This window comes from Sceloporus occidentalis, unplaced genomic scaffold (assembly GCF_023333645.1).
Source record: "Sceloporus occidentalis isolate IW3139 unplaced genomic scaffold, rSceOcc1.0.p SCAF_2, whole genome shotgun sequence".
NCBI classification, from domain to species: domain Eukaryota; kingdom Metazoa; phylum Chordata; class Lepidosauria; order Squamata; family Phrynosomatidae; genus Sceloporus; species Sceloporus occidentalis.
The window spans coordinates 250,645,009-250,666,328 of NW_028316982.1; the positions used below are offsets into that span (position 1 = coordinate 250,645,009).

The 21,320-nt window shown below is 40.4% G+C and overlaps 1 protein-coding gene across 3 annotated transcripts in view; it reads left to right on the forward strand.

The window, feature by feature from the left end:
* Positions 1–21,320, forward strand: part of ALKBH8 (alkB homolog 8, tRNA methyltransferase) — a 90,811-nt gene that overhangs the window by 37,652 nt on the left and 31,839 nt on the right. For all 3 annotated transcript variants that reach the window (XM_089508236.1, XM_089508237.1, XM_089508238.1), the window contains 3 exons: positions 11,978–12,084; positions 18,186–18,337; positions 20,671–20,927. In XM_089508236.1, coding sequence (XP_089364362.1) covers positions 11,978–12,084; positions 18,186–18,337; positions 20,671–20,927 — 516 coding nt within the window. The remainder of the gene's footprint in view (positions 1–11,977; positions 12,085–18,185; positions 18,338–20,670; positions 20,928–21,320) is intronic.

Sequence of the window (21,320 nt, forward strand, 5' to 3'; positions counted from 1 at the left end):
TTGTCTCCATTTGGCAAAAGTAGATAGGGGTAAGTTGTCTTCTGTATCTGAATAGGTAGAACTCTCTGCCAGAACTGGTATTGCACTCTGGTCTGTCTCTGATATGCGTGGTTCTGGAACTTCTTCCTTCTCTGGTTCTTCAGCAGGTTTCTGTGTGTCCACTGCTTCTGTCTCTGAGTCAGAATCCATGTCCATGTTCTGGAAACAGGGCATGATAACATAATCCCTGGAACACACAATTTTCTATCAGCGAGGAATGATCAGAAGGCCTTCTCTACCAGCATCTGTTGCCTGAGATGGCTCCAAACTCTGTCTTAAAACTGGCCATGTTTCAGATAATATTTATTTCTATTATGTTGCCTTTCAAATTAGTGCATAAATAGAATGAATGAAGCTGAACACTTCTCATTAACACACCACTTGCAGTAAAACAGAGTGTAGAAGTTTGCATGTAGAGATAGAACAATTTCTACAAATGAGCTTTTAAATAATAAATTTCAAAAGAAATTGATAATATTTGTCTGCCTTAATTTCCAATGAAAACTCTATGATGATGGTCACCAAAGTGTTGAGTTTCATTCCCATTTTTGTTCTTTATAAAGAGTCCTCTTGTTAAAGAATGCCTTTTCTTGAAACGTACAAGTACATTTTAGGCCTTGATTTTATAAAGTATATATTCTTCTGTAATATTCCCAAGCATGAATTTCAAGGACTCCTGTTAGTGCAGATTTACCTCACCACACATAGCGCCCTGGAAATTCCTGTTTGGAAATGTATCTTCCTTTCTTCTGGCTGTCATCAGAAAAGAAAGAAAAGAAGGAAAGTAAGGAAGGAGCATAGAAGTTATATCTTTGGGTGTGGTTTCCCCTCTGAAAGTATAAACTAATATATGGCCCGATTTAAATGGGCCTTTGCGCCGCCCCGTCATGTGCTAGGGGTTGGCCGAAGACATAGTGTCCATACCGGCCTCACCCCTAGCACGTGATGGGGGCGTCAAAATGGCGGTGCCCTGTATACACGGGCGCCACCACTTTGACGCAATGGATGTGTAGCATTTGCACATCCCGGCGCCTTTGTGACGGTGCAAGTGTGTCATTGGCGTCTTGCGGCATCACAAAAGTGCCACAAGAAGAACCCGCTTTTTGTGGGTTCTTTTTGTTCTGCGATGGAGCTGCGTGGTTTGTCTGCTGTGGCTCCCTCGCGGAGCAAACCAGGGCGGCGGAAGCCTGCCCTTTGTGGGCGGTCTGTATCCCACCTATATTAGCCAGTGGTTCTCAGTCTTGTCCAAGGAGGTTCTACATGTTGTGATATTTCATCTTGTCAAATCCTTGACCATTGGCTATGCTGGCTAGGACTCTGCACCATGAGAAGCTTTCCTGGGTGAGAGCTAATGAATAATGTATTTTAATCTATATTATATTTTAAAAAGATGTGGATCTCCCCTGCTTCAACAGAGAGCCAATTCTGTAAGCTTGTACAGTTGGCCTGCCCTATCTGCATGCTTGCCTTCCACGGATTTGAGCTTATGCCGAAGGCAAGCCCCAATAGAAACAATGGGGCACGTGTGCCATGGTGCACCGCAGGAGCGTGCCTCGTTATACTTAATGGGATTTTAGCATACACTCAATTCCCCTTATGCGTGTGTGTGTGTGTGTGTGTGTCCAGGAACGGATCCCCTGCATAAGGAGCAGGCTGACTGTATACAGTTACTTGGGAGGAAGCCGAACTGAATGCCTTCTGGGATTCTTATACATAAATCTCCCAAAGACAAAGCTGTCTTATTCAAAGTTACCCAGCTTTGCATGATCTGTATTGGAGTGAGAAACCTCTGGTCCTCTAAGATGTTGTTGGACTCTAACAATCCACCCTTGACTTTGGTCATGCAGTCTGGAGGAGAGTCCAAAATTTCCATGGGTTCAGGTAGGAGGTATATACAGTGGTATATTTTGAAGTGAAGGCACTCTTTTATAACACCCATGGCCTCAAGGAGAATCCAAAAATGTTGGCAGCTATGTTGGTCCTTATCAACAAATAAGTTCTAGCAGTCTTCATCTCTTGCAGGAGCAGGTGTTCTTCAATTGCTAATGTGTCCTGTTTGCTCATTCCAAGTCATGCCTTTGTGCAATACTGCAACGATAGAACACAGCAATATATTGCTGGTGGTGGTGGGGGGGTCTTCCCCAACTGTTGCTTGTCTGAGAAGTGTAGCTAAACTCAGAGGGAATGGGGAAACTTGAGGGGGATGGCAGACATAAGAGTTGAACTATGTGTGTGGACACTACTACACCACTGGGCAGGAGTACTTTTGTGTCATACCTGAATATGAAGGCTGTTGAATTTGGGACAACCTCTGTGTAAAGAATGGGCTCAATTGCTAAACTATTTCTTAGCTTGCACGGGCAAGAGGAGAGGATGTCTGGCTGGGTTAATGCTGCAAGGATGGTAAAACGTGGTGTTTTTAGGAGAAAGGAGGAGTGCATTCATATAGCAATATTTGGAAGCAGTGGTACAACAAAACACCGTACTAAGACAACAGTTATCCAATAAAACACCACCCAAAGAGTGGCCATCTCCAGGATTTGTTGTACTAATCGTGGAGATAGCACTCTTTAAGTCGTGTTTTATGGCTGATTGTTGTTTTAGTATAGTGTTTGGTTGTTATTTGTTCCTTTTCTTTTGTCACTTTTTGCAGTTAGGATTTCATGCTGTATCCCCTCACCCCACTCCCCTTTGAGATTCTGCAGAGGAAAAGCATACTGAATAAAGTTGAATGTGAGTCCTTGTTTTCCTTCTGCTAGTTGTGCAGAACTGCATTATTTTTCAGTATTTGGTGAAATTAGTCTCCAGTACATCAGCAGGGGGCTGTGAGATTGTTCATTAGTTTTTGTCAGCTACAGGAGTCTGGTGATGTGTTCTCCTGATATATATTCTTGTCAGGAAGACAGGAAATTCTGAGCAGACCAGTATACACAATGATAACATGGGATGGGACAGGAGAGAAATAAAATGCCTACCTTTTTTTCCTTTTCTAGGCCTGAGATGGTTTAGAGCAGGGCAATTGGTCTGGTCAAGGCTTGGGTCATCTTCTCTATGAGTTAAGATTAATATTGCAATATTATTTTCAGGATATTAGGTACTGCTGTTCTTATTAGTCATATATCTCATATATGCTGTATAATATTGGATGATGGGTTATGCTATACTAATGGTGATGCTGGACAGATGGTTTGTCTTTCCTAAAGCTGGGTAAGAAACACATGTGAGGGAAGGAAGAATGCCCTTTGAACTGTCCAAGTCAATTTGCTGGGAATGCTTGGTACAGAGAAGAAAGGAGGGGTTGTCTTGGGAATAGGAATGCGTGGTATACATTTGAATTGCTATGTACTTTTAGTATACTTTGTAACTGAAATTGCCCCAGTTTTGACAATATCGTTATGCTTTGAACAACTTTAGTTTTCTGAATGATGGTTTTTGAACTGCTGGAGCTTATTTTTCTGAACAGAGGTTAGCCAGTACATGTCACTTATATATGTCTATTCAGTAGTAGGCATGGGAGCCAGGGTGGTATAATGCTTTGAGTATTGAACTAGAACTCTGGGAGTCCAGGATTTGAATCTCCTCTTGGCCATGGAAATCCACCAACTGACTTTGGGCAAGTTGCACTTTCAGCTTGAAAAGAAGGCAGTGGTAAATGTTCTCTGCATAAATCTTGCCAATAAAATCCGGAGTTGACTTGAAGTCACATAACAGCACCAATAAATTCAGAAGTAAGCCCCAATGAGTTTAATCAGACTTTTCTCTCCTGTAAGTCAACATAGCGGCTTTGTATAGATGTAGTTCAGATGTAGCCCTTCAGATGTAGCCATGTTGGATAATAAGAAATGAAGGTCAGTTAGTTGCAGCAGGATGGTTTAGTATTCCTCAGTGGTGGGTAATGTCTTTTGACTTGAAGAATAAATTCAGTTTATAGAAGATCTTGGGGACCCCATTTGGTGGGGGGGGGGGCAAAGGCAAACATGTAGGATCAAAAAATGTTAGCATATTTCAACATAGAGCCTTTGCCGCTAATAACTGTTACTTAGCCTTAGGATAAATATTTCAACTTTTTATTATGAGAAAAAATCCTTAGAAAAGCAGGAAGTCCATAGTTATGTAAACTGGGTCATGGCCATCAGGGGAATATCAGATTTGGCCCCCAAACCAGAAGTTCCCCACTTCTGGTTTTGATGAATCCATGGAAGATGAAGCTTACAAGTGCCTTTGCACAGTTGTAGCCAAATAGACCCTTTCTGTACATTGCTACTGAATAGTAGAAAACCACAGGAGGAGGACATAAATGTTATGCCCTCAAGATATAGCTGGCTAGCTGACATTCAGAATACCAGATTAGACGGTCCACTTTCTGATCCAAGAAGCAGTTGCTATGTTTTGATATGTTTGCAGGATCAGGTCAAGTCAGAGGCCCACTGTGTTTGCTCATATCAGAGCTGAAATTATTGAGTTCAAGATATGTTCCAGTATTGCTAGAGCCTCCAAAAGACATAATCAAAACAAAGGCTAAGCAGCAGTAAATATTTCTTGTTCATAGGGAGGGAATGAATGAGCAAAGTGTGGGAGTGTTTTTAAAGATGCTGAGCTTGGGTAGTTGGTGTGTTTTAATAAAACAGGCAATGTGGGAAGCCTGACTAAATCACCGGCTTTGTAATCACAAAAGGTACCTGAGCCCTGCATTACTTTTCCTGGAGGAATTAAGTTTTTGCTTACACCAGTCAGCATGAAAGATCAAGAAGCAACGAAAACCATTAAACTCGCCACCTCAGAAGTCGAAAATTCTTGACAGCAGGCATGCAGTCACAAATACTTTGGAGCTTATGGCAGGCATAGATTGTAATTCCAAATAAACAAATAGCCAGAGAAGAGAAGCAGAGGCAGTTTATCACCTGAAGAATTATGGATATTTCCTACAAGTAATAAAATGGCAGGTCATACATTGAAAAATAAGTGATGTTTCTCAGTTCTGCATTTGGAGAATCCTTCTAAATTAGATCCTCTCTAATCCAATGAGAAGCAATGGAATTATGCCTGGAAAAGACAAAGATTTCGTATCACAGATTATTATTATTATTATTATTATTATTATTATTATTATTATTTTCTTACCCACCTCTCTGTATGGATTGAGCAACAGCAAATGATTAAAATACAACACATAACATCAGTTAAAAACAAATGATATCAGATTATAAGAACATATGAGACGAATTCATATTAAAGCAATCAGACTTTACTTTAAAGTTCATAATTTAACATTCATAATTTAAAAATCATCTAGATAGGCCTGCCAGAAGAGACTAGTCTTTAAATACTGTTTTACATTCAGACATTATATTTAGCTGTCAGATCTCTTCTGGCAGGTCATTCCAAAGTTTAGAGGTGGCTGAAGAAAATGTCCCCTGGATGACAGTTATCAACCTAGTCCAGGCAAACTGGAGTAAATGTCCCCCCAGAGGACGAGAATACAGGGTGGATTATATGGAAGGAGGTGATTTCATTAGATAACTGGACCCACACCATGTAGGGCTTTAAAGGCAACAGCCAACACTTAGTACTTTTCTGGGAAACTAATTGGCAGCCTGTTGAGTAATTTGGATATTGGTGTATTACCTGGTGTATGGTAACTGGGATGATAATTGATTACCTGGGATGATAACTGATTCTGAAAGCTTTTTTTTTTTTTTAAAAAAAAGAGTATAGTATATCTCCCAGAATCCCTATCCACCATGACCAATAACCATGCTAACTGGGGGATTATGGCAGATGTATTTTTTTAAAGTAATTTTTCCAAGCTCTGAATTGAACACACTTCTAGGGATGTAATGAACATTCACAAATTTCTTCTGATAAGACATGTGAAAAGTCAGGGGTGCTTTGATTGTGAGTTCCTGCATGATAGGAGGTTGGACTGGATGGACATTGTGGTCTCTTCCGATTCTATGATTCTAAGTTATCTCCAAAATAAAAATATTTAATTTTTTAAAAAAATTGTTGCCAAACATTTTCTCCTTTACTGACCAGTTCTTTTTATTTTTTAAAAAACAAAGACTATGTGTATAATGACGGAAATATACAGATGTATATAATCAGGTATGGGCAACTGTGGCCCTCAGGTTTTGGCCTATAACTCATCATCCCTCACCACTGGCTATGTTGGCTAGGGTTGGTGGTAGTGGTACACGAAATCCATCTGCAGGACCACAATAACCCAGCCTTGATGTAGAGTTGCAGTTTTTTCCAGTGCTTGAAGAGTTGATAGTCAAATAGATTAATTATATCTTGCCTTTGTACAATCTCTGTTATTGTAGTTTGTTAGCTTTTGAATTCTGTCTGATAATGCCTCTGATGCGTTTTATGTCTGTATACACCTGCACTTTTGGAATTTGATCAATTAAAAGCTTCACTTTGGAAGATTTTTGTACCTTTAAAAAAAATCAACATTATATCCTTCATGCCATTCTGTTACAGAAACCATTGACACTGTTAAACAATGAATCACATTATATTGCATTTTGACAATCATTCACCTGAATCATGGTAACTTCACCTCCCAGCAAACAACCATGAAGAACTTTCCTATCTAGAAGAAATGCCCTTTTCTTCTATCTTTGTTTTTTTATAATCCCCCCCCCCCCCCCTTCACCCTTCTTTTACATTATTTGGCTTGTGTCTTATGCAACGGGAGCAGTGTTTAAATGCAGGTGCCTGCTTTGTTGTCTAGGCTTCTTTGAAAGTTCCATCACATAATCCCTCGTCATGAGTGTTGGCTCCAGCGTCATGTTTACTTTATAGAAGGGTATTATTAGCTTCACACGTCTCTCTCTCACCCTTCAAGGGAAGGAGATGAGTGTGAAGATGTGTGATTTCTCCCCTTCCCCTAACAGTTAAAGAAAGACCGTAAAGGATTGCATGAAATCAAAGCATCCAGCCTGCCCAGCCTGCCACCCTACACTTTTATTTATTTAACATTGATTGCAATCCCCACTGATGTAGCATGGCCAAGCTGGAAATTTGATCTTTATTGACTTTGCCACCTCTGAGAATAAAGAAAATGGGTAAGAAGGAAAATAGTAATTGGAAATAGTTCCCATGGAGGAAACTGTCCTGAGACAGATTGATTTGGCAGTGGCAGAAGTAGCGTTATTGATTACCGCTCTTTAGTGCATTAAAAAGGAAGATCAGAAGACTTAATGTGCTTCTTTCTTTCCTTTTGTGTTGGTGGGCATGGGAGGAAGTGAGACAAAGAAGTAGCAACTTGGCATGACCTGCTAGAATAAAGACCATAAGAGAGGCATAACAGTGTTATTGACCTTCACCCATAAGTGTTGGTAGTGGACAGTTCTTCAAAGTCACGGCATGATTTGATGACAGTGACGATTAGTGAGATAGACAGCATGATAGAAATTACTTCCCTTTATGATACTGTCAGAGGAGGGGAAAACAAATATTTTACCATGTTTGGACACAGGTAGTGTGTGGTGAACGTTGGTTCTCAGATAGATTTTCTGAATCTCCACTTCTCAGTTGGATTCATGCCTAGGGGAAGTAAGAGCAGGAAAAGTCAGGACTGGCCCTGCCATTTGGCTAGGTGAGGCATTTGCCTCAAGTGGCAAATACAATATGGTGAGAAGCTGAGATGAGACTTTAGAAGCCAGAACTATTATGTGTCAGATGGCCTGTTTTGACCCCCTTAACAAGAAGAGGAGATTACTGTAGCATCCAGAATGTGGAAAAAATATTTTTGGACTAAATGCTAGGCATCCCCTTAGCCAGTTAGGTGAGGGATTTTGAAAGGCATAGTCCAAAAGGAGAGAGACCGAGCCAGCATGGTTTAGTGATTTGAACATTGGATTATGGAGATCAAGGTTTAATTCCCAGCTCAGCTATAAAACTCACTGGGTGACCTTGAGCAAGTAACATGCTCTCAGCAAACCTCCTCTGAACAAATCCTGCCAAGAAAACCCCATGACAGGTTGGCTTTAGGGTTGCCACAAGTCAGAACATGAACACACACACACACACACACACACACACACACACACACACACACACACACAGACAGACAGAGAGAGAGAGACCCATTCTTACATTTCACTTGCAGCGTTGCAACAATTTCTGTTATTATATCCCATGCTTCTGCAACACATGTATATCTGGATTTCCATTATCTTTAAGATACCCTTGATGTCTGATAACCTGGTTTTACTTCAGACTCCAGTTGGGCAATCTCATGTATAATATTTATAATACTGACAGCTATACTGCCCCTTTCAAGCTTCCTCCTGACTTTTGTTTTCCCCAAAAGGAATGGATGGTATTAGTGAGAACTATCATCCAAGAATCCAAAAGTGGTTAAAGTTGTGTTACCACTTCAGAGAAAAAACAGAAGGGGGCAATGCTATGCTATTATGTTCCCTGGACTCCTTAAAGAATAGGGATGGGTAGGAATTTATTTCAGTTTGATTTTTATCACAACTTACAAGCATTCTCACATTTCTTCATATCTAGGATAGAAATAACATGAGATATAAATATTTTTAATGTGGGAGAAAGCTATCTTAGTCTGTGTTAAGGTTAATCTATTTTAAGGTTTTCAAAAGTCACGAGAGACAATGTGGCATAGTGGTTTGAATGTTAGACTAGGATTCTAGGAGACCAGGGTTCGATTCCTGGCTCGACCATGAAACCCACTGGGTGACCTTGGGCAAATCATATTCTCAGCCTTGGGATGGCAATGGCAAGCCTCCTCTGAACAAATCTTGCTAAGAAAATTGATGATAGGTTCTTCTTAGGATCACCATAAGTCGGAAATGATTTCAACACATGCAACAACAATGATATGTCTAGCCACCTCGAATCCCATTTTGGGAGAAAGGCGGGATATAAATCCAATCAACAAATAAAAATAAAAATTAAATATGTTTTAGTCCTTGTGCATTTCAGCCATGTTAGTGCTGAATTAGGTTTGCCATCTCTTTTTCTGTGAGGCTCTTTATCTTTAAAACTGATATGGCAGACAGGTGCAAGATATACTTCTCAGTGTGATGAATACATGTACCTACTGAATTTGGTCAGTGCAAATGAGGGAGAATTTGATTTTCATTCACCAATTTACAAAGTTCATGATAGGACAGAAACAACTTGAAGTTGAAAAAACACTGAGTGCAGAACAAAATGAAATAGATAGATTTTCCTATCTCCTAGTGTTGAGATTTGCCCACTTGGAAACAGATACAGAGACAAACACAATTTGCAAGCCTCCTTTGCAATTCATCCAAGGGAAGCAAAAGTTTGGAAAATGTCCACGGATAAAAAAATCTGTTGCAAAATGTGCACTTTTGAGAACATATGCATAAGTATGCTTTAGCTGAGAGACAGCATAGTATAGCATAGTATAGTATAGCATAGCATAGTCTTCTCAGAAAAGGCAAAGGGTGCTCAACCTGAGGATAATGGAGCAGAGGACAGAATAGGGGAATTTCAGTACAGAATAAGTAAGGAGATAGTACAGAATACCTTGTTAATCTAAACGAATATAAATCTCCAGGACCAGATGAACTACATCCAAGGGTATTAAAAGAACTGGCAGGAGTAATATCGGAGCCATTGGCAATGATCTTTGAGAACTCCTGGAGAACAGGAGAAGACCCAGCAGACTGGAGGAGGGCAAACGTCTCCATCTTCAAAAAGGGGAAAAAAGAGGATCCAAACAATTATCGTCCAGTTAGTCTGACATCGATACCAGGAAAGATTCTAGAGCAGATCATTAAAAAGAGAGTCTGTGAACATCTAGAAGGCAATGCCATAATCACAAAAAGTCAACACGGGTTTCAGAGAAAGAAGTCATGCCAGACAAATCTGATCTCTTTCTTTGATAAAATTACCAGCTTGGTAGATGAAGGGAATGCTGTGGATATCGTATATCTTGATTTCAGTAAGGCTTTTGACAAAGTTTCCCATGACATTCTTGTTAACAAGCTTATAAAATGTGGGATAGACAAGGCAACTGTTACATGGATTTGTAATTGGTTGACTGACCGAACCGAACGCAAAGGGTGCTGAACAATGGCTCCTTTTCATCCTGGAGAGAAGTGACCAGTGGGGTCCCACAGGGTTCTGTCTTGGGCCCAGTGCTATTCAACATCTTTATCAACGACTTGGATGACAGAATTGGAAGCATTCTTATCAAATTTGCAGATGACACCAAATTAGGAGGAGTAGCTAACACTCCAGAGGACAGGATCAACATTCAAGATGACCTGAATAAACTAGAAAGTTGGGCCACAGTTAACAAAATGAACTTCAACTGGGAGAAATGCAAGGTACTGCACTTAGGGAGGAAAAATAAAATGCACAGATATAGGATGGGAGACACATGGCTGAACAAGACTATATGTGAAAGGGATCTGGGAGTCCAAGTAGACCACAAGCTGAACATGAGTGAACAGTGTGATGCGGCATCTAACAAGGCCAATGCAATTTTAGGCTGCATCAGTAAGAGTATCATATCTAGATCAAGGGAAGTAATAGTGCCACTCTATTCTGCTTTGGTCAGGCCCCACCTGGAATATTGTGTCCAGTTCTGGGCGCCACAATTCAAAAAGGATGTTGAAAAACTGGAACGTGTCCAAAGGAGGGCAAGTAAAATGGTGAAAGGTCTAGAAAGCATGTCCTGTGAGGAACGACGTAAGGAGCTGGGGATGTTTAGCCTGGAGAAGAGAAGGTTAAGAGGTGATATGATAGCTCTGTTTAAATACTTGAAGGGATGCCATACTGAGGAGGGAGCTGACTTGTTTTCACTTGCTCCAGAGACTAGGACCCGGAGCAATGGATGCAAGCTACAAGAAAAGAGATTCCACCTCAACATTAGGAGGAACTTCCTGCCTAAGGGTTGTCCGACAGTGGAACAAACTCCCTCGGAGTGTAGTGGAGTCTCCTTCCTTGGAGGTCTTTAAACAGAGGCTAGATGGCCATCTGTCGGAGATGATTTGATTTGGATTCCTGCATGACAGGAGGTTGGACTGGATGGCCCTTGCGGTCTCTTCCAACTCTATTATTCTATGATTCTATGATTCTATGAGGTTTGAGCATTAGACTCTGGAGACCAGGGTTCGATTCCACAACAACAACACTTTAATTAATTGGAGAATACGTGCACATTATCAAATACAGCCAGCCCTCCTTATCCACTAATTCTGGATCCATAGATTTCACCATCCATCAATTGAAAATATTCTACCTCCCCCCCCCCCCCCCAACCAACCTTGATTTTGCCACTTTTATAAGGTACATTTTACTACACAATTGTATATAATGGGACTTGAACAGACACAGGTTTTTATGTTCATGGGGGATCCTAGATCCAAATCCCAGTGGATACCAAGGACCTACTGTATGCACAAAAATATGCAGTTTTTGAAAAATAGGTAAGAAAATATGTGTGCATTGCCGTGGGGGGGAAGCGGGGTGAGAAACCTCTCAGTGTGGTACAAACCTGAAAGGTGGAAACTGAGAGCCTTGACAAGCTACATTATTGATTTCTGCATTCCTACCCAGTGGTATTCAAGGTGAACATAAGAAGAACCTTGTCATGTAGGATGCCAGTAGCAGGACTTGATTGCCATAGCCCCCTTCCCATATTTCCCTTTAGTTAGTATTGAGCAACATATTGCCTTTGATGTGGATGTACCACATATGCCATCATGATTGGAAGTACTGATAGCTTTATACTCCACAAATTTGTCTGAACCCCTTGACAAACATCTAAGCATTTGAGTGCCACACAAGAAGGAAGCTTTTTATGTTTATACACACACAAATTCACGTACAAGAATACATAGGATCCAAATGCTAAATTACTCAGCCTGAAAAATGCATATAATTACTTGCAAGAAATAATGGATAATTTTACTGCTTTTTGCAGATTGTTATGGATTTTAAGCATCCTGATGGATGTGCAGCAGCAGTTATGCTCCCTCAACGCAGTTTGCTTGTGATGTCTGGAGAATCTCGATACCTTTGGACTCATGGGTAGGTGTTGAGATTCGAAAGTTAATTATATTGAAGCAACACATACAAATGGTGGGATATGTTGATGACAGTCTTTGCTTTTTTAAAAAAATCAGCTACCAGGAAGCACAACCGTTTTACCATTTCGATATGTTTACGGGGAGATGCCATTTGTGTACATGATCATTTGTATATAAAAGGCATACTGCTATTTAGAGGAGCTTACAGTCTGAATTTTGACAGTGTATGTAGAGCCAGCATGGCGTAGTGGTTGAGCATTAGACAATGATTCTGAGGACCAGGCTTTGAATCCCTGCTTGGCCATCGAAACCAACTGGGTGACCTTAGGCAAGTCACACTTTCTCTGCCTCAGAGAGAGGCATTGGTAAAACCCACTCTGAACAAATCTTGCCAAGAAAACCCTGTGACAGGCTTGTCTTAGAAACAACTTGAAGGCACACAACAACAGTTGGAGAGAGAGAAGGCCAAGAAAGACAGAAGCAAAAGGAAGGATTTGGCAAGAGCCATACATACTGGGCTTAATTTCTCTAGAAGGGAACACTAAAGCACTGAGCCAAAATTTTCATGGAAAAGATGGATTTGGAGGAAGACAGAAGGAGGGCAGTGACACTACATGAGTGATCTGAGAAGTTCCAGACACTGTTTATTTGCTTATGGCATACGGATCTCAGCTTTCTTCCAAGGATCTAAGGTACCAACACATGGTTCTCCCCCACTATTCTATATTCACAGCAATCCTAGGGATAGTAATACTAAGAATAATGAGTTGACCATCTGATATTAGTGGGTGAGTGGAATTTAAATTTTAGTCTCCTTCATCTTAGTCTAATGCTCTAACCACCACAATGTAGTGAATCTCAGTGGACAGCAAGAATGGGTAATATCAGAGGTTTTGAAGGGTGGCGAAGACTTTGGGACAGGGATGGAGAACTTCTGGTCTGGGGATTAGATACAGATTGTGGATATTCTCTATATAACCTTCAAGTTTCTTCTAGTGTTATCTAGAAGAGACTATGTAAAAAGCCCAAGAAAATGTTGCATGCCACTGAGGTCTGGTTTGCAACCTGCAACGCTGTTTTGTGGAGCTGAGCTTTGGTTTCTAGCCCATGAAGCTGTTGCATGGCCCCAAGCTGTGCTTTTCAATCTAGGAAGCTGTTGCACTGGTTAGATGTGCATAGAATTGAATTGTCCTTTGCTTGCTTGGTTGAAAAAATGTGCAAAGTTGATAAGAATTACATCTGGCCTTGTCCACTCTGCTTTTGTCCTGTGACCTTAGACCCACCCATGGCTTTACAGGTTGGAATATGGCTTCCCAGGCTGAAAAAGGTTCATCTCTGCTTTCAAGTGCCAATAAGCTTTAGAAATTACACTGGATGCTTGAGATAATGTACAGATTGTGAAGCTGTAGGTGTTTTTTTAAGCTATTCTGTGCTCTAAGTTAGTGAGAAATATTATTTGCCATCTTTCTTGTAGGGGTAAATGGTAGAAGTCAATAACAGACTGAATGCTTGTCTTGCTGGGAGTCGCATGCTGACTTTGAACTCAGCAATTCTGTGGTGCTTTCAGTGCAGGCTAGACCAGTGGAGAGCAATCTTTTCCCCCCCACAGACAAATTCTGCATTAATGTAGCTGAATTTCAAGACAAAGATAAAAAACTGGAGTTCTACATGATTTCTCTGAGAAGAGGAGACTGAACCAGTGCTGAGTTCAAAGTCACTCTTTATTGTCCTCTGCCCCGTCCATCAGTAAATGGATATTTGTGGAAATAGCACCATTTTGTTGCTTTCTTTTCAGAGTTTGGAGATGTGACTTGAACTTCGTTGTGTGCCTTGAAGTTGTTTCTGACTTATCATGACTCTAAGTCAAACCCATCATGTGGTTTTCTTGGTAAAACCCTCCTTGTTCAGAGGAGGGATTCCTTTGCCTTTCTCAGGAATTGAAAGAGTTTGACTTGAACCTTGGTTTTCAGAGTCTTAGTCCAATACTCAAACCACAACAGTATGGTGGTTCCTTTTTGTACTATGGTTCCCTAAATATGACAGAAAGCATAACTACAGCCATGTTGTTTGGAGGATTCTTCAAATTATACACTCAAATAAATAACCTCTCCAAAGAGTGATCCTTCCTTTAGCACTAATTTGTTTTTACTGCCTTCTTGTGATTTTATAGATCTGCCCATTAAACAAAATGAGACAGATGCTGAGGACACAAAATATGTACAGGTTAAAATGCCACACTTAGCTTCCTGAGGTGCTGTTAGACTTCCAAAGAAGCCATGCATATTCTGCACAACTTGGATTTTGATTTGAGAAAGACTCCAGAGAAGTCAGTGAGTGACAGACTAGAGAGTCATGATCTCAGCCCCCAATCAGGCTCCTCTCTTTGTGGAGGACACCTGGGAGAATTTTTTAGAACAGAAGAAGATAGTGGAAAAAATGCATACATTGGCCTAAATCCTATTGTTAGTCCAACTAGAAGAGATCTATAGAATCAGTTGGCTTTACCTACAAGTTGATTCAGAGCCATCATGGTGTTGTGATTTTGAGTGTTATGCTAGGACCCCAGGAGACCAGGGTTCAAACCTCCACTCAGCTATGAAGCCCACTGGGTGGCCTTGGGCAAGGCGCAGTCTTCCAGTATGCAGTATGCAAAGGGATCTTGTAGCACCTTTAAGACTAACTGAAAGAAAGAAGCTGATGGCATGATCTTTCATACACTTGAACCTACTTCCTCAGATGCTTCTTTCTTTCATTTAATCTCAAAGGTGCTCCAAGATCCCTTTGCACACTGATGTTCCAAATTAACACAGCCATGTCTTTGAATTATCCCAGCCTCAGATGAGGGCAAAGACAAACCCCCACTGAACTAATCTTGCAAAACAAAACAAAACAAAACCCATGATAGTGTTGCCTTATGGTTGCCACAAGTCAAAATTGACTTGAAGATATTCAGCAGCAGCAGCAGCCGCCACCGCCACAAGGAACAGCAACATGTTGATTCACTATTTAGCAGTTGACTGAAAGGGATTACACTAGTTGGGACTGAACAATAGAATTCCAGCCAATATGTGTTGGTAGTGCCGCCTAACAGAATTTACATATTATTTCCATGGAAGCAGAAATGATACTCTTCAGAGTCTGCTCAGTGTATAGAACAAAGTGGAAGCCAATCTGTCCCTCTTTCTTGGGACCCTTTCACACTACAGAATTTTAGCACTATGTTCTACTTGAACTGCCCTGGCTTCATTCAGTGGAATCCTGGGGTTTGTAGTTGGATGAGGCTGTAGAGTTCTCTACCTGAGAATGACAAATACTCATCCTCAAACTGCAAGTCCAAGGATTCTATAGGATGTTGCCTTGGCAGTTAAAAGTGAAATTACAATTGTGTAGTGTGAAAGAGCCCCAGCAGCATTACAAGTCCTGCTGATCTTACTGTTTACTTAAACTGCACCTACATTGCAGAAATAATCTAGGTTGACTTGACACCACTTTAACTGCCATGACTCAATGCTATGGAATTCTGTGAATTGTAGTTTTGTGAGACATTTATCCTTCCCTGTCAGAGAGCTCTGGTGCAACAACAAACTCAGTTTCCCAGAATTCCATAGCATTGAGCCATGGCAGTTAAAATGGTGTCAACCTGCATTACTTCTGTAGTGCGGATGCAGTCTTAGACAAGTAGTGGCTCCTGGGCTTTGTTTACTGTTCTGCTTTTAAAGTATTAACAGATGTATGCTACCTTTCTCCCAAAAAAAGACAAAGTTCCGGAACAGACCAGCAAAAAAAGTCAGCTTTCTGCACGCATGATACATGCCCACAAGCCAGCAGAAAGCCACCTGAAGCCACCCAGCCATTTTGGCAATCCAGCAGCGTGGCTTTTAGATGCTGCACACCGCAGGAGCGTCAAAAAGCCGTGGCACCGATAGAAAGGGTGCCTTTTTTCCAGTGCTCAAAGGGGCGGCGTCAAGCCACCTCTATATGGCTGTCTGTTTTGCCCAAAGTGTCCAATATTGTAAATGTAATAGTAACTTTTTTGTTTGTGGCCATGGGTCATGACAATTTAGTACATAGCAATAAATGTACTAAAAACAAAATACATTTTAAAATGCAAAATACAAAATTAACTTAGTACTGTATGTCATTTATATTTATCCGTCAACAGCTATACCTAGCAGAACTAAACAACTAGAAGATAGTTTTATAATAAAGCTTTCTCTTTTGGTACACTAAGCCCTGTATATAAAAACACAAGTATTAAAGCTTTAAAAGGGAAGAGACTGTTCTGTTTATCCTGGTAATTTAATTTTGTTTTGTTTTGAGTGCTTGGCTTTTCATTTTCTAGCAGCCAAAGTAAATTTTGCAACCTGCATAGTAATAAAAATATTGCTGCTTCCTAACAGTCTACATAGCTGTTCCATGGAGGATCTGTTTGTGAAAGGGCAGAGGATGCAGGGAAGAAATTTTTTTGAGGGGATTTATACACTGGGCAGGTCAATAAATAGTGGAAGATATCCTCAATTTCAGTACGCTGCTCTGTACAGAACATAGTGAATGTATTCCATAGCCCCTACATCTAATTTGTGTAGTGGACACCATAGCTATATCATAAGCGTGTAAAAGAACTTTAAGCTTTACACCTAGTACTGAAACTGGAAAATATTCCAAGCCATACAGTTCTTTTACAGTGTTGATGATAGAGAACTTTTTAAACAAAAGAGGGGAAGGAGCCTAGAAGCATCCCTGTTGTACTCTTCCATTGGTTGGAATGTTTTCTGATAGCACTCCATTTGCCCCAAGTCAGAGAAGTATTAGAATGAAGCCTGTTGTATTATATGCAAGACCCTTCTATTAGTGTTGGTGAAAGCTAATTTTTTGAAGGTACCCAGAGTCACCCATTGTGGTCCGACTTGAGGAGCTCACCTGATTCACAATGGCAAGATGAAGCATCTTCCCTCCATCAGATGTTGGCCACTGTTGCCTGAAAGAGTGCCCTTTGTTGAGAATCTCAGCTGCTGGGCTGCTTCATGTGGTTTTCAGATAGAGAGCTTTCCCAACCTTTCTGCCCCTGCTCTCTGAAGGAGATGTTACAGTGATTAAATTAAAGAATTTATTTACTGAATGTTTTATGTTGCATAGTACTGTATGGTCCCTCCTGTGTGGCTCTCAGCATGTTTCTGGGCATCACACACAGAGTCTAAACCAAGCCCCAACCCACTACTTTTATGCCAAAATTTAGCAGCAAACTGGGAAAGCCCTTCAAAACATGCATTTCCATGGCCCCCTGTCATGCACAATTAAAGTACTCTTGAAAAATGCCCACCCAACCTTTGTTTAAAGAGCTTCAAATAAGGAGAGCCCACCACTTCGAAGCAATCTATTCCAATGTCAAACAGCTCTTAGAATGAAGACATTCTTCCCAATGTTTGGGTGGAATCTCTTTTCTTGTAATTTGAACGCATTAGTTTGTGTCTTAGTCTCTGGAGCTACAGAAAACAAGCTGGCTCCATTTTCTACATGATATCCCATCAATAGTCAAAGATAGCTACCATGTCATTTCTCAAACCTCTCTTCTCCAAGCTAAACATATCCAGCTCCCTAAGTCATTCTTCATAAAACTTGGTTTCCAGATTTTTGATCATCTTGGTCACCCTGGTTGTTACTAAAAGTCATTTCAGTAAATGAATTATGCCAATGTTAGACGACGCCTGACATAAAAAATTGTAGATTGGAGGGCACTTTTTAGTATTCCTTTCCACTGAGCATGCTGACACTTGTATCATGTTTCTCACTTGTTCTGTATTGGCAGCAATCCTGGTGATCCTTATTGGCAGCAATCCTGGCTGGGTTTGCTATTAGCAGGAATAATTTTATGAAAGATTCAAAAGATAGCATGTGGAGAATAAGACACTCATGTCTGTATATGTGTGTCTGTTTACCATAGATATTCAGGCACTTTTCCAGCATTTCTCTGCTTGTTCAAGATACATTTCATCAAATATATGTGTCATATCTGAAAAATGCAACATCAACACATTTAAAGCAAAAAAATATAGGCAACAAAATCAGCCTTATACTGTACTTGGCTTTTGTTTTATTTTAAAGCATCACTCCCAGGAAGTTTGACATTGTTCAAGCGTCTGAAGAGCAGAAAGTTGGAACTGTCACTGCTGACATTAGTGATTTAACTTTAAACAAAAGAGGAAAGAGGACATCTTTCACTTTCAGGAAAGTGAGGAAAAGCCCTTGCAAGTGTGGTAAGATTTGGATCTATGCATATGTTGGTGGGGATCACATGGAGGGGCATTATGCTTGTCATTAATGAACTCATTTTATTGTTGAGGAAGACAATTAAATATACCCACTATGCTGATGGGAAAACTGAATCAGAGAGAATAACTTCCCAACTTCCAAAGGATTCAGAGCAGAATCTGGACTTGATAAGCCTCCTTGTTCCATACTGAAAATTGTGTCCATCAAACTAGAGACAGATCTGAACAACAGATAGATTTTATATTTTTTAAAAAAAATCAGGGCCAACTATTCTTTGTCTAAGAAACTGTGGTGTAACCAGAAGAATTGAGCAGAGGCTAATTTAACCAGTCTGCAATCTTGACCTTGATCTGCAAACCTATTGGCTTTAACATCTACTCTTCCCCCAGCACTTCATTATTTTGTTTTTTTCCTCAGCATTAGGTCTCATCCCCTGTTTCATCACAATCTTGTGATATTTTTGTTGATTCTAACAGATAATGCTGAACTGTGAATTTTGGAGTTTTGAACACCAGGGCTGAGGAACTTGTGGCCCTTTAGTTGTTGAACTGTGTGTCCCTGCATGCCTGATCGTTGGGTATATTAGCTGAGGCAATATGAAACTGGATTTCACCAACATCTGAAGGGTCATGGTTCATCACCCTTGTTTTGTATTGTTTTGGAAATAGGACTTTCGGATAAAGTCCTTATAGGGTCATCTCACTACTTTGCTGTGTTCTTTTTAAAACAAAGCTTCTATCAATCTTGATTATGGATACAGATATATATTAAATGGAGTAGAGTATGTTTTATTAGCAAAATTTCTCACGTTGTGATTTTTAAAGAGCACTTATAAAGCCAGAGGACCTATCTTGGCAAAAGAATGAGCACTTAAGCTAAAGTCAGACTTTGGAGGGAAAGCACTGGATTATTGTAGGCATTCTACACAAACAGTCTGGCCTACATCTTGCTATAGAGATTAATTGTTGCAACATGAAGTTGTTAAAATCCTACATCTGATTTGCTTCATGTGGTACAGACCTTTGAAATAGGTATTAACATCTTGTGGTTTAGTATTACTCCATGGAGTCTTATATAGTGCATAAAACTGTGCTCATTATTGACACCCCTCAGAAGTTTTCTTCCTCCACCTGCATTCATTTGCAGTTGAAGCATTCTGGTGTGCAACACAGTGGACTGCTATAGATATATCACTGCTCCTCTGCTAACTATAGTTTGAAAATAGTCAGCATGGAGGCACAGATTCCCTCCCCATTGGTGCTTCCCTCTCTTGAGAGATATGTGTACTAATGTTAGACATGTGTTGGTTAATTCTAATTGTGGTTCTCTCGTAAATCAAAGTTTGAAGAAAGTTTGTAACCAAGATTATGAGGGAACTTACTTTGTATTAACCATGATTAACATTGATGCATGCACAATTCTAAACCATAGTTAATGAGGACAATTATATACACTAGGATTCAGGGCATCTAAACAAGAAGGCAGAAAAAAGTCAATGTATTTCTTGAGATTCCACTCAAGAAGATCTCCATATCTTTGGAGAGTTTGTAGGTGCAGCTAAAAACTGCTTTGCATGAATAAAAGAATGTTGGACAAATAGTGAAAATATTTTTCAGCAGTGGGATATAAACCCAAGTGCAGTAACAGTATTCTATCCACAATAGCATCCTGTTTCTCTTGTTGCAAGGACGGTAAATATGTAGTCCAAGGCCCTCATGCAGGCATGGGATCCCTCCCCTCTTTTAATTTGCTCCCATGGCACCTTGGTTGATGTAGATGCTGCTGCCATTACCATTTACAGTGCCCAAACCGAAGCATGTTTTGCCCTCCCTTTACATCCTGTCGCTTTCAGAAGAGGAGGAGACACACTGTCCTGTATGCTGGCATCTGTCTTGTGTTACAGGAAGAAACTCTGGATCATATTGTTAAATTAAGGCAGCAACTTCAGAAATGTGGGCAAACTTGGTAGTGCTTCAGTCACTATTGGGTTCTGGCAGGGATCCACTGTGGCCACCCAGCTCTGGGACATTGCTCATCTGACTCTTACATTATCCTATTTAAACTGATAGATATTTACCAAATATCTCAGTTTAAGAGGAAGACCACTTCCTTCATAATTTACAAAGGAGTTGGTGCTTTCATTATAGAACCAGTTAGATTTTAAATTTTAAATTAAAATACAAGACTGGCAATTCAGTTTTCAGTGTCTTCTCCATTAAGTATGTGTAATCAAAAAAGGCTGCTGTTGTCCGAAGTACAGCATTCCTTTAAAACAAATAACTAATTTCTTATCCCCCCCCCCCCTGCCTTTCCCTAGCTTATCCTTCTGTATGTGACAGTCAGGGTAAAGTCACAGCACCTTCATTCCCTGACAGTGAAAGAGAAGCCTCAACGCTCGAGAAAAAATATGTCCATGACGTGTATGAAGAGATCGCGCTACATTTCAGCAACACCAGGCACAGTCCCTGGCCACGAGTAGTTGAATTCCTTAGAGCTTTGCCATGTGGGGCTGTTGTGGCAGATGTCGGCTGTGGGAATGGAAAGTATTTAGGAGTCAGCCAGGATGTGTATATGGTAAGTTATTTGCATTTCTCCTGGTTTGAAGAGGGGATAGATTGTGGGCTGTGGTGGCAACTCCAGGTATTTAATAATCTGTGCATAAGACATTCACAATAAGCCACCTTCCTTAATAAATCTACCTTTTCAGTACCTTTGTTGTCAGCTGCTGTTGTCATTTTCTTCCACATTACTGGTGAAAAGAGTGTTATAAATAAATATATTTCGTTTGAAGAGGAGATTAGATTAGGGCCAGGAGTATCTTGCCTGTAGGCAATCTTGTGAGTGAGCACTCTTAGTAGGTGCCCTGTAATACCTGCCCATGGTGCTAGATGTGTATGTAATCGAAGGACAATATCCTGTTAAGTGCTAGAGAATTCAAAAATATAGCCCTGTTAGTCTGTATAACCA